The 19,739-nt window shown below is 37.7% G+C and overlaps 1 protein-coding gene across 1 annotated transcript in view; it reads right to left on the bottom strand.

Annotated features, from left to right (window-relative positions):
* LOC126272900 (synaptic vesicle glycoprotein 2A-like) overlaps positions 1-19,739 on the bottom strand; it is a 155,795-nt gene that overhangs the window by 38,538 nt on the left and 97,518 nt on the right. The window contains exons 6-8 of the mRNA XM_049976164.1: positions 16,863-17,107; positions 13,154-13,332; positions 10,607-10,778 (exon numbers count right to left, since the gene is read on the bottom strand). Of these exons, the coding sequence (XP_049832121.1) occupies positions 10,607-10,778; positions 13,154-13,332; positions 16,863-17,107 (596 nt within the window). The remainder of the gene's footprint in view (positions 1-10,606; positions 10,779-13,153; positions 13,333-16,862; positions 17,108-19,739) is intronic.

The raw sequence follows: 19,739 nt of genomic DNA, 5'->3' as shown, positions 1-19,739 counted from the left end.
TATACGCATAGTCAAAGCATGTGACATGTTTCAAACATAAATGAAATGTTTACTAATGAGAGACTGTGTGGAAAGTGCATGGCTGGCACACATAAAAGAGTAAAATGTAGGGAAACTAAGCTAGGGCATAAGAAAGCAGTCGTGTTATGCCTTGCTGGGGAAAATATTAACAGTAGACTGGGGGAAAAAGAAAGAGTTGTACAGTTGGAATATCAGGAATGCATAGATAAACTCATGAGATTTCTTATTGATAGTGGAGCTAAAATAATCCTAGTACAAAGAAGTATGTCAAAAGATGGTGGGAGGTAGAATCTGGGCAAAGGTATTAGGATTTGGGAAATTTCTAACACAGTTTCATAAACAGGACAGGGGAAACTATATGTTTTGGACTGTGAATGAGAAGCAGATTGCAAATGAGGCACTGTTTCCATATAATAGGGGAAGATGGGGGTCTTATGTTTGATGGACTGGTGGGTAAAGACTTATTTAATTGAAATGGAGTCAGAATTAATTACACCACTAGAAGTCTGTTAATCTATGGAGATAGGACTGGAATGAATGTAGAGCTAGAGTGCGAGCTCTGCACATTGTGTGTACAGGAATGAGACAGCTCTTTTCAAAAAGGTTTAGATGTGAAGCTAAAAGTGTGTGGAAATCCAAAAGCTAATTGGGACAGGAAACAAACTGTCAAACTATGGAGAAAAATTAAGAAGTTATAGTGAGACACATGAACAAGTTAAAAGAAGGGGAACAGTAGGACCTCAATAGGAATAGGTGTGCAGGTTGAGGACAGAGGCAAATGGAATGAGAGAGGTTATCATTCCAAGGATGTGTATCCACCTGATGAGTCACTAAAAGTGGGTCAGCAGAGTACATAACAAATGTACTGAACACTACAAATGAGAGTGTATCAGTAGAATTCCTCCTGCTGATAGCATGAGCAGTACTGAAGCCAGGAATCATTCAGTGTGCGCCACATCAGTAGGAACAAATGACAGCTTAAAGTGCAAGTAAATATGCTGAAAGAGAATATCTGTATTCGTTATTTAAACACAGAAGAAAAAAGCAACCATTACCAAGCTATGCACGATGTACAGTGATATTTTTCACTTTCCTGGAGATAAGTTATATTACACAGATAGCATCAAGCATGAAATCAAACTGCTACCAGGAGAGGAAGATAGGGTGGTTTGTTCAAGGCCAATTGAATACCACAAGCACGAAAGGTATGCTGTAGTAGGAAATAGTAAAATTTTTAGAAGATGATATAGTAGCATCTAATAAAAGTGAATGAAACTTTCCATCAATAATAATTATGAGAAAGATGGATGCTATTTTAGGCCCTTGGTTTATCAGAAGGGCATTACCATGTCTTATTAAATGAAGAGGACTAGAAAAGATGGCTTACAGTACACTGTATGAGCATTACAAATATAACTGGATGTCCATGGGCTTTAAAACAATCCCAAGTACATTATAGAAACTGATGAACTCTGTTTTACCAGGGGTACAAGCTGACAAACTGTTCTTGTGCTTGGATGGTATGATGATATTTGGCTCCTCCTTAGAGGAACACAATGTGCATTTAACGGAAGTGTTTTAAAGGCTAAGAATCCACAGTCCGACACTATAGGTCGACAAATGCAGATTTTGTGCAGAAGGAAGTGTGCTATTTGAACAATGCCCTGTTGGCCATGGGCTTGAGGCCAGACCAACACAAGGTCAAAGTGATTAAAAAAAAAAAATCCACAACCTAAAACCATGAAGCAACTGAAGCCTTCCAAAGGTCTTGTCAAACACCAAAGGTCTTGTCAAACACCAAAGGCAATTTCTAAGCAACTTCAGCAACACCACAAAACTGCTCTACATGAATTGTTAAAGAAGGAAGTGCTGGTGTGTTAGGAAAGTCTATTTGGTAGCCATTCTTCTCCATCTTTAATCTAAATTTCATTGGTCTCAATGATGGTGCTGATACGTTACCTATCCAGGTTAGGGATTGTGAGTACATATAAGAAACTTTCAGCCAAAGACATAAGGTCTAAAGTATATAGCTGCCCAAAATATGGCTAACATCTCCCTCTTGATTGTACTCTACTGTCTTTTGCTTTATTTAGCATCCTTGAGGTAAACATAAGGGCTAGGTCAGTGCCATTCTTTGCTTGGTTTAATACAGTACCAATACAACTGCAGCCTATATTTGTGGTGATTATGGAAGCTGTGTTGGGCACTGTTGACCAGCTTCTTATGGATGCTGTGGATTGCACCAGTGACGGAGTGGCAGGCTAGTTGCCCACTTTGAGGGCACCACAAAGCTTGCCAGCTACTATTTTCATCAATGGGTTCTGCAAATAACACTGGTTTGCCTCCAAGCAACATATTTGATAGTGGCTGGTGTGACACACCAAGATGTAGAACAGCATCATGAGGAAGGTTGTATACAGCTAATGGCTCGCAGGCTAGCCTCATACTGCTAATCAACAGGTTTGATAAAAGAAAACATGGTCTGTAGTAGGCTGTAATATAGACAGTCTTTATGTAAATCACGTGATTAGTTGGTTTCAATGACTTCAGAGACAGTCATTTTCATTTTTCAACATCATTTTCCCATTTTGCACTCTGCATTTATATTGAACTGACCTTCAAGTTATTTTAGTTTGTTTCATGTTATGATAGTATCATATACTGTAATTCATAATTTACATGTTGTTACCAGTACTGGTTCCTACACTTTTATCACCAGTGCCATTTGGTTGTCCCACATGGTATATTGGTTGATAGATATTAAAAAGTTTCTAATCTTTTGGTACCCTTATGCATTTTCTAAAAAAATGTTAGTGAATGCCACTTTAATGAATACTACTTTAATACCTAGTTTCTCTCATTAAGGAATTTTTTTACTCAATGTACATCATGGAATAGTCTCTATATGGGGCTTCTTAACTTTATTACTTGGTTCTACAGATTTCTCTCAAATAATGTGATGGGTTCATTTCAGCATTCTCGTGCGTCCAATAAGGTGAACCCAGGAATGAGTGTCATTTATACTTGAAATCTTTTGCTTTTTTGTTCTACTATCATTGCTTTTTTTGGTTTCTGTATATGTGTAAATAGCCTTCAGACACTGGTGATCGATGATATAAGGCATTTGTTAAGTCTGGCTCACCAGCAATTAATGGAGTGTTCATTTTTCAATATTTTGTGTAATTTTTACTTATTTCATACATTAGGGTTAGTGTACTGTAAAAAAATATTTTGTTATGTCTGTTTGTCCTTCTTATGTAGTCTCTGGTCACTGATTGTCTGATATAGAACACATCAACTAAGTCCGACATGCCAGCAATATATCTAATGTGCCCCTGACATTTTCTACTGATAGTGCTATAGCGTTTGGCCAGAGGTGCTGTTAGTTGTCAAGCTTTAGTACTTAGAGAATGTTCTCAATATGATGATTAGAGTTGTCATGTTAATGTGGATCCATTCACAATGTAAAGATGGAATACAAGACCTACTTTTTACCTGTAGTTAAAAATAATTTGACATTTATGACATGTAACACACAATACTATACATGTAAGAAGAAATTTTGCATGGTAAGGTGGTATGTTAATGTGGATTGTTTAATGTATATTACCAATAAAATTGAGCAAGTTGAGGAATTTCTAAGTGTTAGTAGCCCTCATATTTATCTTGTGAATGAACTAGGGTGCAAAACTGCAGAAGTACACAGCATTAATTTAAGTAATTATAAAATTGTCAGTGTCTATTGTAGGGAACAACATAAAGGTGGTGGTGCTGGTATTTATGTCAAAAATAATGTTCAGTGCGAAAAAATTGATTGGATACATAAACTTGCATGTGAGATGGTCTTTGAAATAGCTGACGTAAGAATAAAGCTCAGATATATCAGTTTAATAATAGCTAGCCTGTACAGATCCCCTAACAGTAACATGGAAGAATTCTTTTGCCATTTAGAGGAACATATTGATAAACTCTCACCTCATAAAAAACAGACTATAATAGTAGGGGATGTGAACATTGACTCCTTAACTACGAGGTGCATTCAAGTTCTAACGTCTCCGATTTTTTTAATAATTAACTACTCACCCGAAATCGATGAAACTGGCATTACTTCTCGACGTAACCGCCCTACAGACATACACATTTTTCACAATGCTGATGCCATGATTCCATGGCAGCGGCAAAGGCTTCTTTAGGAGTCTGTTTTGACCACTGGAAAATCGCTGAGGCAATAGTAGCACGGCTGGTGAATGTGCGGCCACGGAGAGTGTCTTTCATTGTTGGAAAAAACCCAAAGTCACTAGGAGCCAGGTCAGGTGAGTAGGGAGCATGAGGAATCACTTCAAAGTTCTTATCACGAAGAAACTGTTGCGTAACGTTAGCTCGATATGCGGGTGCGTTGTCTTGGTGAAACAGCACACGCGCAGCCCTTCCCGGACATTTTTGTTCCAGTGCAGGAAGGAATTTGTTCTTCAAAACATTTTTGTAGGATGCACCTGTTACCGTATTGCCCTTTGGAACCCAATGGGTAAGTATTACACCCTCGCTGCCCCAGAACATGGACACCATAATTTTTTCAGCACTGGTGGTTACCCGAAATTTTTTTGGTGGCGGTGAATCCATTGAGCTGACTGGCGCTTTGTTTCTGTATTGAAAAATGGCATCCACGTCTCATCCATTGTCACAACCGATGAAAAGAAAGTCCCATTCATGCTGTCGTTGCGCGTCAACATTGCTTGGCAACATGGTACACGGGCAGCCATGTGGTCGTCCGTCAGTATTCGTGGCACCCACTTGGATGACACTTTTCACATTTTCAGGTCGTCATGCAGGATTGTGTGCACAGACCCCACAGAAATGCCAACTCTGGAGGCGATCTGTTCAACAGTCATTTGGCGTTCTCCCAAAACAATTCTCTCCACTTTCTCGATCATGTTGTCAGACCGGCTTGTGCGAGCCCGAGGTTGTTTTGGTTTGTTGTCACACGATGTTCAGCCTTCATTAAACTGTTGACCCACGAACGCACTTTTGACACATCCATAACTCCATCACTACATGTCTCCTTCAACTATCGATGAATTTCAATTGGTTTCACACCACGCAAATTCAGAAAACGAATGATTGCACGCTGTTCCAGTAAGGAAAACGTTGCCATTTTAAGTATTTAAAACAGTTCTCATTCTCGCCGCTGGCGGTAAAATTTCATCTGCCAGATGGTGCTGCCGTCTCTGGGATGTATTGACAATGAACAAGGCCTCATTTTAAAACAATGCACATGTTTCTATCTATTTCCAGTCTGGAGAAAAAAAATCAGAGGCCTTAGAACTTGAATGCACCTCGTAATAGTGTATGTTATCTTAGATATATTGATATATTATAGTCCATTGATTACAACCACATGAATTCAACACCAACGAGAATTACAGGTGACTCTCAGACATGTATTGATCATGTTATTACAAACTTAAGTAAGGAGGACCTTGTAGTTCGAACTGTTGAGCACCACATTTCGGATCATAGTGCATTAGTCCCAGAGCTTCACACTGACAAAGAAATAGTATCTCATAAGGAACAATTTACTTATAAAAGAAAGCTTGACTATCATGCATTAAAGGAAAAGCTGGCACACATAAACTGGTATCAGGTAGGCCTATATGTAACAGAAGACATTAATGAAAAGTGGGAAATATTTTATACAACATTAACCCATTGTCTAAATCAAGTATGCCCAAGGGTCAAAATACTAAAGAAAACTGACAGTTCCAGGAATCTTAAACTCCCCCCTAATGTGATGAAATTAAAGAATGATATGAATGATCTATATATTCTTTTTAAAGACACCAAACTGCAGTACTTTCAGTCTAAATACAAAGCCTGTACAAAAACCTATAGGGAAGCACTTAAGACATTAAATGCACAGAAGTATGCAGAACAGATGAGTCAATCCTGTAATGTTAGCAAAACAGTGTGGAATATTGTAAAGCAGGAAAGTGGGGGGAATGACAAGGCATTGTGTAACAACATAATAATAAGGGGCAATGAAAAATTGGTTAGTGACCCAAAAGAAGTATGTGAGAGATTCACAGATGAATTTAGTAAGATAGGTAAGGAGGATTTGATCAACCCACTGGAGGTGCTAAATCCCAGTAATGTCAGTAATTCGTTCTTCCTGAGCTGTGTTACAGAACAGGAAATCCTGAGAACCATTTCCAACTTAAAAGCAAGTACATCCAGTGGCTAGGATGACATCTCAGCCAAATTTCTGAAAGAATGCAGTAATGAGTTAATAAAGCCACTGCAACATTTAATAAACAGCTCTTTCAGACAGGGGTCATTTCCTGACTTGTTAAAAGTCACTGAAATAAGACCAGTGCACTAAAAGGGAAAACCTACTGATGTACAAAATTATAGGCCTATTTTATTGACATCAGAACTTAGTAAGTTGTTGGAAAGGCTATTTCTTGATCAAATGGAATCATTTTTCTCTAAGTACAATATATTAAAAAGTTCTCAACACGGTTTCAGTAAGGGCAAGTCTACAATAACAGCCATAGCCACATATATTCAAGCAGTATTGAATAAACTTCATGATGGAAGCAAAGTTATTGGCACCTTTCTAGAGCTATCTAAGGCTTTTGATACTGTAAATCACTCCATTCTTCTACATAAGTTAAAAAACTTATGGGGTCAGAGGAGTGGCATTTGATTTGTTAAGATTGTACCTTTCTGACAGGAGACAATGTGTTAAGTTGTATCACACAACTGGGGGACTTATACAAACAGTAAAATAATCTTATAAAATTCTTAACTGTGTAGTCCCTCAGGGAAGTATTATTGGGCCTTTTCTGTTCATTGTGTACATCAATGATATAATAATTCCAAAAAATGCAGACCTCGTGAATTATGCCGACGACAACTCCTTCATAAGCTGGGGCCCTACAAAACAGCTAGCAGTGCAAAATAATATGAAGAACACTAGCCTCATCACAGAATATATGAGTACAAATAAATTGGCATTAAATAAGGAAAAGACAATTCTAATGGAGTTTATGCTAAATTACAAATCAAGACAAGTGGATACTGAGCCAGAGTTCTCAATTGAAACAATTGATAAACATAAATTCCTGGGTATTATAGTTGATGGACATCTTACATGGAAGGAGCACATCAGCTACATGTGTAAAAAAAATCTCGTGTAATACCTACCTGCTAAAACGCCTTTCTAGCATAATAGTGTCACCAGTCTTAAGACAAATCTATTTTGGTATTACACAATCCCACCTACAATATGGTATTGAGATTTGGGATGGAGCACCAATGGTATACATGGATAGGGCTTTTAGTGCCCAGAAGAGAGCAATTAGAATAATAGCGAATATTAGTAAACGTCAATCCTGTAGAGAATACTTCATTAAGTATAATATACTAACAGTGTATTCATTATATGTTCTAAGGACTATACTGTTTGCAAAAGAAAATATGGAGCACAGTATAATAAATAGTGATATCCATAGTTATAATACAAGGAAGAAAGAGGATTACCACATAAAATTCAGAAATAAAAAAGCATCCGATCATAATCCATTTTCTGCTGGAAGATTTTGTTACAACAGACTGCCAAATACCATAAAAATGTTAAAAGGAATTTATTTACAATAAAATTAAAGCAGCTGTTAATTGCTAAATGTTTGTACTCCATCAAGGATTTTTAATGTTGTATGTACTTTATTTCTACTACTAAACTATTATTATTGTTCATGTATGTACCGACTGACTATGTCCATGACTCTAAAAGTTATTATGGACAAATAAACCATTATTATTATTATTATTATTTATTATTATTATTATTATTTCTTATACATGGTGATGTATGGAAATGTATGCAGTGTGACACTCTTCTATGTTGGTTTTACAGGAGAATGACAACCCCTCTTAGAGAAATCGGGTTGTGGGAGAGAAACAAAGCAAATGTGTACCTGGTGTGTATCCTGGGAGTAACTGTTTACTAGGTTTCCTTTGACACCACCACAGGAGCAATTGAAAGCACATGCTGCAGTCAGCTCGAGATCATTGCTCACACTGGCACTTGCCTGGGTTCTGAGAGCATTATCAGTTTTTTTCTGGAGACTGGTTGACACAGTGCGGCCAGGTAACTTCAATCAAGAGGTCTTGGCACACCTGTTGAGCTACAGAATCATTCTGATAGATTGGGGCCCTTTGATCTGGAGATGAGTAGCGTTAAACCAGAGGCTTCACAGGTTCTGTGACCAGATGAGCCTTAGATTCCTAGACCTAAACTAAATAATGCAGACTTGTGTGACGTCACAGTAGGTATATCATGTGTCCACTATACACAAATACAGTTTCTTGGGTTGCACAGCGTGTGTGGAATGCATAAAAAAAAATAATTATTACAGAATACCAGATGACAAACCAAAGAGTGAGAATTTCACATATTAATTGTCAACTGCCATAGTTTTGCAGTAACGTCCATTAGCTCATGTCTCTCATTGGAAGATGCCGAACACCACATCTCATTATAAACTGAGAGTTGAAAACCAAAGTAGAGAGTAGAGGAGTTTTCAACAATACATGAAATGTATATTGGAAAAATAGATTAGATCCTCAGACGGATGAGTATCTACAGCAAAAACCAGAGGCATTCAATCTAGCAACATTGAAAGTGAATCTGAGCATGAACTAATAGGGACAAGAGTAACTGTGTTTAGTGGACTTGGTTATTAGTTGGATATTTCTATTGACCACTAGAGTCAGACATATTGGTATGATCATGTGGTAAAACTATGTGCAAATCAGTGGCAGTAAGGACATACAGTCTTGTGAAATGACACTGAATATATTGTCTGACAACCTACATGTGAAAGAGAGAGAGAGAGAGAGAGAGAGAGAGAGAGAGAGAGAGAGAGAGAGAGAGAGAGAGAGAGAGAGTGTGTGTGTGTGTGTGTGGGGGGGGGGGGGGGGGGGAGAGAGGGAAACAGGTATTTTGCACAGTATGATAGAACGCTTGTGAACAGTGATAATTGTTTCCTACACTATTTAAGGATTTGCAAACACGCAGTCCAATTGGTCAAATACTTTATGAAAGTGCAGTCCAAATGGTCAGATACTTTATGAAAGTAATTGCAAGTTATTTATGAAAATACAAGCAGGATTTCATTAAGTAATAAACTTCGTTGTGCATGGTAGCTCATGATATCTCATTTTTAGCTTAGTTTTACTTGTGTGGTGTTCTGACAAGGTTTGTTTTGTGGGGCACTCAACTGCATGGTCATCAGCACCCGTAAAAAGTCCTGATTTTTATACAGGCCTATTTTTTCACAGTTCAATCTAGCCATTGTCCCTAATGATAAAAAAAATGTCGTGTGACGAGGGCTTCCTGTCGGGTAGACCGTTCGCCTGGTGCAAGTCTTTCGATTTGACGCCACTGCGGCGACTTGCGCGTCGATGGGGATGAAAATGACGATGATTAGGACAACACAACACCCAGTCCCTGAGCGAAGAAAATCTCCGACCCAGCCGGGAATCGAACCCGGGCCCTTTGGATTGACAGTCTGTCGAGCTGACCATTCAGCTACCGAGGCAGACTCCCTAATGATGATGATGATGATAATGATGACAACACAAGCATCCAACCCCGGGCAGAGAAAATCCTCAACCTGACTGTGAATCGAAGCCAGGACCCCGTGTCCAGAGATAGCAACGCTAGCCACTAGACCACGAGCTGCAGACTCTCTTGTGGTGTAGTTTACAGTGTACCTTACACTCTTTGTTATGAAATTAAGCCTCAATCAAGGCAGGTGTGTTGGTGTGGAGTCTGTCATGAGTACCACTAGGTATTATTTTGTTTTCAAAACTTATACAATCTGAGTGATCAAAGACGTTGGCAATCTCACGAAAAATGTCAGCAGGTATTAAAAGAGATTATTGGAGAAAAACCTCTAACACACCTTGTCAGGTGTGAGATCTTTTCAGAAAAGAGTCCCTTTATTCTGTTGTGCACTTCTTATCAATAAAAATTGATAATTGAAATAGATGATTGTAGATCTGTCTTGAGGGCAGTTTCTGCACCTGGCCTGACATCTGTATTTGTCAGACTTACAGTACAGATGGTTTGAAAATGGACACAGGTGTCCAAAACTAGTCACCATCAAGAAATACAACAGATACTTATCACTGCAACTTATGACAATGCTTATTTCAATAACAAGACAAGTTGCAGACCTATTTTTCACCTGCAGCATGCTGAAAGTTCATAAAAATTGATGAGACTGAGGGTAATGAATTTACTCATTTTCATTATATTATTGGTTTTACTAGTGTACACTGCACTTGTTTCAGTAGACAAATGCATGAGCTAAGCCACAAGCTATTACCTGAAGACAATGTACAAAACCTGAAACTGATGTCATTAAAGGTATTGATATAGTAACTATAATTTAGCCAACAACAAGTGCAGCAATCAACCGACTGTACCAGGACTTGCTTCTGATGAATATGTGATTTACTATATCAAGTGACACAGACATATTAATATTTTAAACATTTTTCTGTTATTATACATTACCACTCCACAGAATTCTTCATTTGAGGTTGTGGAAGAGGTTGAAACACCAGTAAATGATATCATTTCACACATTGACACAGATTCATTAGTGTTATTCATAAATTTGTGGTGTTCCATGTACTCCTCAGCTGATGCAAACATCTGCGGCAGCCAAAGACGTATAGTATTCACACTAAAAAGTAAAAAAGTACTAACTAGAGAAACTTGAAGCCAAATGGATATGCATGGTAATTATAAAGTCTCATTGCTTTCTTTGTCCTTTACAACAAATATGTAGATCTATCTTTGTTCAACAAAAATGTTCAAATATATTATATTAAATTTCAGAAGATATTACAAACATGCCTGGAAGCTGAAGAAATATTGCACTAATTACTAAAATTTATACACTTCATTTTTTTTAGACACAGCCACACAATGTAAACAGAGTGGTAATCAATTTTAGCTATAAATAGCTCATATGATTGCTCTGTTCATCAATGAATGATGTGCTTTGTCATGTTCTGGAGTAGAAAGAAGTGTATAACATGTAAATCACTGTTCTCCATAGATAGTATGTAATTTTTTTCCAAATACTAGTATTTATTCATATAAATATTATTCCATTTGTACAGAAATTAGACAAAGATACATAACAGATCAGGACACACACACATACACATCAAAACTAGAGCGGTCTATTTCATAGACAATTTTCCCCTGACATACACATACTTCTAATCAGAGCAGCATCATTCATTCCCTTCACTTTGTCCTGTGGAGTAAGTACTCATACTTTCATTTCTGCTAACTCAGTATAACTGTGTATAATATAGTGTTATAATATAGTGTCTTGTCCAAACTATTGAACTGTGTTGTATGTTTATGCAAATATATACCTCTCAGTGAAAAATAATGGTAAACAGGAACAATTTAGGTTCATTTTCCAATGTTTATTTCCTTGAAATATGTACTGTGTAAATTAATAAAAAAGTAGAGAAGTGGTGGTAAAAGTGGCAACTTTGCAATATGAGGTTAATATGACTGAAATCTGCCACAGTGTATTTTGGAAGAGATTTACCAACATTAATTAAGTTAACTATAAATAAAAATTTTGTAAGTGGTACTCCTAGCAAGATAAAAAAAAACTCTTTAAATTACCTTCAACTACACTGAAGAGCCAAAGAAACTGGTACACCTGCCTAACATTGTGTTGGGCTCCTGCTAGCATGCAAAAGTGCCACAACATGACATGGCATGGACTCAGCTAATGTCTGAAATAGTGCTGGAGAGAACTGACACTATAAATCCTGCAGGGCTCTCCATAAATCTGTAAAAGTATGAGGGGTGGAGATCTCTTCTGAACTGCATGTTGCAAGGCATCCCAGATATGCTCATTAATGTTCATATCTGGCAAGTGTGGTGGCCAGTGGAAGTGTTTAAACTCAAAAGAGTGTTCCTGGAGCCATTCTGTAGCAATTCTGGTCATGTGGGGTGTCACTTTGTCCTGCTGCTGGACTTGCCCAAGTCCGTCAGAATGCACAATGGACATGAAAGGATGCAGATGATCAGACAGGATTTGAGATGCCCACAGCACTAGCAATCTTGCACACCTTAACTCTTCTGTCATCCGTCATCATATCAGTATCAATGCTTTCTGGAGTCATAACCTCCACAGGGCGTCCAGAATGTTCAGCGTCACTTGTACCCATATGGCCACTCCTAAAATTTTGAAACCACTTATAAACTGTTCTAATCGAAGGTGCAGAGTCACTGTAATGTTAATCAAGCTTCTCTTTAGTCTCCTGAGGCGTTTTGCCTTTCATAAAGTAATGTTTAATCACCACACGAAATTCTTTTTCATCCATTTTTTGACAATCACTTGACTTCCTTGATTCTCACGAATGCCAAACACAAAGAAATAGTCCAATATGGCTGAAACTTCGGGTGTGTTCTTTCCAAAGATGCTACTAATTAAACATGACTTCAATATGCACCAGTGGTGCCATCTCTCGGACTTTGCATGGACTTTTCAAATGCCCCTCATAATATTGTCATTATTCCATCCTGGATTTTCCAGTATTTAAAAGGCAAAATTGTTTAACAAAAGTGTTGCGTAGCACAAAGAGTTTTACTGCTAAAATTACAAAATGTACATTTCAAGACAGGAGGTAACAGTTTACTTCCACTAACATATATCTTTTGAAATTATCATGATGAGGAAAATAAAAGTAATTATAGCTCACAAGGAGGCTTACTAAAAGTCATTCTTTCCATGTATCATCAAGAATGGGATGGGAAACGGACAAAATGGTAGTGTTACCAAAATTACCATTCATCACACACCACACACAGAAAGTTGGTTTGCAGAATGTACATGTAGATGTAGATGTAGAACTGTTGTAAATAATGGCTGTAATTAACAGAGAAGGTACTGCTTTTGGGAGAGCATCTTTCTTTTCTTTTATACTAAGCAGATACTAATTATATTCCTTATTTTTGAAATTATTGACTATATTCATATTTACCAAAAGTAACATAATTTTACAGCATGCCTAAAAAACTTACCTGAGTAATGTGGAAAACTGAATGATGACAATCATGATTGTTCTATTCCGTAAAGGTTTCACTAACAGTCGCTTTGCTTCTTTCAGACCAGACCTTATCTGTGAGCAAGTACTCTTTCTACTGTCAGTGCTTGTTGATAACTCCATGTTTACGTAACTTTCATCTGCTAACTTCTTAACCTAAGACAGATATGGAGGAAAAAAATGAAATACTCTAAATCACTAACTGCACTAAAGAAAAAAGTACATGTTATTCAAAAATTTTTCTGGAACACAGAAAAAGCAAGAGAGAAAGAACTCTGCATAAAAATTATGAAAATGAATATTCACTTGCAGAGAATGAAATACAGATTTTGATGCCTAGAAATGTCAAGATACTTAGAGGGTGAATTAACATACAAATTACTTGGAACAAACATAAATTGTAAACAGATCGTGATGGGAAGCAGTCCTACAAATGGACAAACCTACCTATTGGTACAGTACATTAAAGAACTTGCCAGAGAACTAGCTAAAAAGTCAGGGCGTGAAAACATAAAACAGGCAAATTAAGAAACACTTTAGCAACTAGGTGTCATAACCAGTATGATACAAATTACACAGAGACACAATGTACAATCACACTGTAATAAAGGGACAAAGTAGATAGGAAACAGCATCAGCCATTTGAAGTAGACTGTAGGTCTACTCCACTGGAGTAAAGGTTGAAATCCTTTGAAATAATTTCTATTTTTTAGTTGCAGCTGATCATTAAGTAAATTTTATCTATCAATAATAAGATGTTTAAAAATTTGCAGTTCTTCAAGGGTGTCTAATTTACATCCTCTGACTTCCTGATGCAGAGGTTCTGCATCTTTTAGAGGCTTGGAACCATGGGCCATTTGGACAAGATGTGCAGCAAATATATATCCTCGTGTTCCATCACTGCTTTTAATTGGCAGATGCTCTTTAAACCTAACAGACAGAGCCCTTCCTGTCTGGCCAGTGTAATAACAGGGACATTCAGCACAAGTCATCTACATCTGTAGAAGGACTCTGTCCAATACTTTGTAATATCTAAAAGTCTAGATTCTGTGTGCATGTCTGCAACTCAGTGGCTCCTCTATGGGGTGAGTAGCAATCTGACCTATATTACATTGTCATTCTGTTCTGAATTTTCAGTTGTTTGGTTCAATTTCTGCAATATCCATACACTGTTCGAATAAGCAAAACTTGTGATTTTTGCTGTAGTAATATATCAAATTCTTCATTTTTTGCATTTGAAGCATCTCAAGTTTGATAGAAAATATTGAATACATATTCTTTAATTCTGATGGTTTAGTCCAGACTTTGCTTTGTTAGGAACTGTTTTCAGCTGCAACTATACTTATGCTGAAGCTCTGTCTGTCTGAAGAATTTATCCTTGAATAGAATTGTTGAAAAAACTGGAAACCACTGAAATCAATTGAATACTGCTTTTACAAGGTTCGATGCCTATGGTAATTATCCATAGAAATAGTCTCTCAGTAGAAGTTTTCAGATGTAAACTGTGTCACATGTGGTTCAAACTAAGACACACTGCATGGTCCTCCACTCCTTATGCAGTAAACATCAGTGCACAAGTTTGCCACTCACAAATATAAGTTCATATTTCCACTATTCAGTAATTTAGAAGGTGGACTGTAAGTGTTACAACCTTTAATCACCAATAATTGTGTGGATATTCAAACACACTCACTTAGAAACAATAGCTGGTTACATGATAACAACTCCGTATCTCTTATTCGACTGCCGTGCCATGACATGCGGCCGGTGCCGTTCGTAGCCAGGTGGCGCTCCCGCGCTCAGCCAAGTTGCAGAGTGCCTCTATCGCTGTTTGTCTGTACTGTCATGGTGGCACTGTTAAATGTCGTGGCACTGTCACAACACTTTTCCCCCCTTGAAAAAAAAAAACACTCACTTCCTTGGAGACATGGACAGTGTGGAGACATCCATGGCCTCTTGTGAGACCCCGAGAAGATCCCGCGGAGAGACACGAGAGTATGGTCGAAAATGTCCAGGACGGAAGCTCGTGTGTGGAAAGTGCCTCCTGGACGAGATGATGGGTGAAAACTCCGGAGCAGCATCCACAGGTGTCGGGGACCTGGGGGTGTGCTCCAGCGAGATGGGTCCCGGAGAAGGCGGCGTCGCGACTGGGGCCGGTTCCGGCATACTCGGAAGCGGTAGTGATGTCGGCTGCATCAACACATACGGTAGATCGGCAGCAGCAACAGGGCTGGCTTTTCGGGCTGGTGGAGGTGAAGGAAGGGGCGGTGGCACTGGCGTGGCCACCACTAGTGGACGCATCTGGTTGTAATGGCGAACAACCATGCTGTCGTCCGTACGTATTTCACAAAGCCGGCGGCCCCGAAGAGCCTTGACCACCCCTGGAATCCATTTATGGCGAGATCCGTACCCTTGTGCCCACACGTCAGCACCCACCAAGTATTTTCCCACACTAGGGGACACAGCACAAGGCCTGACAGGATGAAGCAGGTGCAGTAGAGTGCGTGGTTGGTGGCCATGCAAGAGTTCAGCAGGGCTGCGATCACCCTGAGGCGTGAAGCGATAAGAACTCAGAAATATCTGCAGAGCGTCATCTGTGGATAATCACTAAGGAATTTTTTCACCTGGCTTTTGAAAGTGTGGACAAAGTGCGGACATGCACTTGAACAAACCATCTGGATCCTCTCCTTCACCACCAGCTTTTCTGAATTGTACAGATGGCAGTTATTCTTATAACATATTCTCTGCTTCCATAATTATCCTGGCCCCAACCTACGGTTAACCTACTATCCCTACACCCTCCACCCAATGCTTTTAGAGCCAGTGACTCCTTCTTCTGGCAAATGGGTTGAAAGAGAAGGAAGAGGGGTGAAGGTTTAGCAAATCGGAAGCATTTGGGAAAGAGGTCCAGAACCCCAGGTTAAGGGTGACTTACCAGATGAGATAAGAAGGAAATACTTTCTGCTTGGTAAATCTCCCCTGACCAGGGTTCTGGGTAATTTTTCCAAACTCACCTCCTTTTCTAAACCTCAGGAGTCCTTTTCCTTCACCCCTCCTCCTTCTTTATCAGTCCTTCTACCAGAAGAAGGAGCCACTGGCTCCAAAAGCTTGGAAATTGAAATACCTTTATACGTGTGTTCTCTTGCCACTGCTTGGTAACTAGATTTTTTTATCTGACCAGTTACTGGATTAGTACAAATAAGTTGAAAAACTGAGTTCTTGATTCACTGTGTATTTCCATTCTACAGTTTCCCTCAAGAAATATATTGGGAATCAATAAATAAGTATGCTATTTCAAGATAAAATCAACATGTAAGGAAACTCTTTATACTCGCAGGCATGGGCTGTGACAAATGTTATGCATTTCGTGACATTAAAATCCATTAATTAATTCGATATTTATACTGATTTATGTACTAAACATAATTTCAGTCAAGAACAAAATAGTAATTAAAAGTGTCTTTTGTGGAGGCACTTGGTCCCTTGTGTTATAAATATTTTATTTAATCAAGGTAGGAAATAATATATTAGGTTGATTTAGTCTTCTGCTGTCACTTCTCTGTAAATTCATTGATATCATTACTGGTATACATAACTAATAAATATATTTATAAAATTCACTTTTCAAATTCTCATGAACTCAGTAGTATTTTCATGAATGAGATGCGTGACATATAGATACTAACCGGATACGATTCTGGACTTTTTCTGGCGTTGTATTTGTACATAATTTTGAATGCTTCCAATGCTTCCTCTGTGCGACCTTTTGTCATAAGAAACTTGGGCGTTTCAGGGCACAGATAAATGAGAAGTGCTGCCAGAAAGCTTGCAAAAGAGCCAACAGCCACAAAGAGTCTCCAAGAATTATATGTAATGTATCCACCAAAGAATGTCACTGACCATGGGTTTGGAATTATGAGCCATGCAACAACTGTTGAAAACAGTATTCATAGTATACATATATATTTTGGAGTGCAGAGCACATTACACAATAAAGTTTTAAACAATTGCTGTTGATTTCATACCAGAGAGAAATTATAGTAAATGAACACAAAATATATTATCCACCGTAGAACTTAATTTCTGTAATGAAAGAACATAATACACGTTTTTAAATACAATGCTGGACACTGGAAATTGCTACACTCTTTCAGTGTATGAAATTTTATCCAACTTGGTAGTAGTTGCACACTGTTTTAGGATACTTAACCTTATCAAAAAGTCTAAATCCTATCATTTATCTTACAAATGAAAATGCACTTCTGTTTAAACTATAAAGCAAGCCTTGTTCAGATTTATAAAGACAGGGTCCCTTTCATGTAGTACATAGGTGGCAAGTTCCATTGTAAAAGTTATAAATTGTGTCTAATGCACAGTTCACTGATTTGCATGTGTTTCCAGATGTATAGTTCCCAGTTTTTGCCCATTTGGATAGTGATGACAACCATGGTAGCCCATATAATACATCATGGCACACATTTACACAAAGCAGTGATCAGTTGTCATGTGTGGCACAAAAAAATGCCAGTTTTTATGAGCAGCAGTAATGCTGAGTAAGGTTTACTCTGAAGAAAGCACTTATAACAGTTCAACTAAGCAGTTACTGTATGCCAAACTGTTACCTGTTAATTACACTAAACAATGCAAAAGAACTCTCTAGTTACAACGTACTGAAAGGGGCAATAGATGTTTCTTGCTGAGACCCACAAATGAAATAGCAGCCAATGATACACAGTAGAATACATGTAATATCCATATATGCTGCTGTATGTTAGCAGATGTCATGTTCAAATTTGTCTGCATCACATTTGATGACAACATTTTTTGTAGTGTCTAATCTGCAATTTGTAGTGTCCATATAAGTAAAATTAAGCTACAATACTTGTTTGGGCTCACATTCAGAGGGAGTACACTTTTAGTGGCACTCTGCCCCAAACTACTCAAAAAATAGGAATACCTGAAATAAAGCTTCTCAGTCTTGTCATAAGTGGGCATGTCTCCAACATGCAAATGAAATGCTCTGGGCCTCTTTGCTTTTTCTCAGTGAATCATTACAGTAAAAGCATGACCAAACTGATTTTCTATAAGATGAGGGAAACACGAATTTAATGAAATTGAGCTAGTTTAAAGAAATTTAACTGTTGCTGATTGTTTTTAGTGCATTAGTATGAGCAAAGAGTCATCTTGATTGGTATAAACATTTGGCTGGCTTTATAGCTTGTTACACAGCACTTTTATTTACCAACCCTTCAACAGGTGCCAATGATGTATCTTGAATGTCACTTTTATCATTTACAATGTGCCATTGATATTCTCTGTGGCACAGACTGTTATGGCAAATGGGTAATCCTAATGAGTGTAGCAGTTTCTGTTTCTGGCAGTGTATATGTATATTCAAATTTTCCAAGTCCTGAAAATAAATTCTGGGTGATTCACACTCAAAAGTTTCACGACCCACACAGTCTTTGTATATTTTTAAAGAGATGTGTCATTCAAATTAGATGCTTCACAGATGTTGTTATCAACATACACATTCTAAATAAAGTAAATAATTTTAAAATGTTTTAGAAAATTGTGAAAATTGCGTTATGTTAATTGAGTTTCATTGCTGACACTTGTAGTGCAGTAGCAAGCATATGACACAGAGCATCAAACTTCAGTTAGGTTGTTGAGAAGGTAGTTCAGGCCATCAATATCCCCAAGGAAAAAAGTTAAAATAAATCTTAGAACACTTTTACAAAAGAGTAATTGTTTGAGTTATTTTATTTACCCATTTTCTTAAAAGCTCTTGAAAAGATAATGTAAGTTAGATCTATAAACATTTTGAAAGAAACAGCATCATAAATTATAGACAGTTTGGGTTCCTGAAAAGAAAACCAATAGTTTTAGCTGGATCTAAGCTTATAATTATAATCTTATTGGAATTAGGGGAAAGGTCAAAATCCTCTTGGTATGTTTTGCGACTTATCAAAAGCTTTTGACCTTGTTGACCATCACCTGTTCATAAGGAAACTTGATCACTATGGGATTATTTGGAAAAGCTCCTAGTATAATTGGATCACATCTTCAAAATAGAAAACAAACAGTAGGAATATATTTCAAACAAAATAAATATTTATTAGAATTTCAACAAATATATCATGGCACACCACTGGGCAGTATATTAGGACCCCATTGTTACTGATATATGTAAATGATTTACCTCTTTAACAGTGAAAGCAAACTTATTCTATTTGCAGACGATACCACAGCATGACCATTTACAGGATACCTTAACAAAAAGCAAAATGATTCTTGGGTTTATCATTCAATGGCTTGGAAACACTGGCTAATTCTCAATAGTGAGGAAACTCAAACAATACTGTTCAAGAACAAAAAAAGAAGAGTAGAGGAAGCCTCACAATCACAAGCACTGGGTATAAATGTAGCTCAAAACACAAAATTCTTAGAGATACCATAGATAACTGATTACTGTGGAAAACCCACATTACGACTATAACTAGGAAATGAAGTCCAGCCATATTTGTTCTCTTAAACATTAAACCACTAGTAGTGGATGACAG

This window comes from Schistocerca gregaria, chromosome 5 (genome assembly GCF_023897955.1).
Source record: "Schistocerca gregaria isolate iqSchGreg1 chromosome 5, iqSchGreg1.2, whole genome shotgun sequence".
Lineage (NCBI taxonomy): Eukaryota > Metazoa > Arthropoda > Insecta > Orthoptera > Acrididae > Schistocerca > Schistocerca gregaria.
This window is presented reverse-complemented; position numbering and strand designations above follow the sequence as displayed.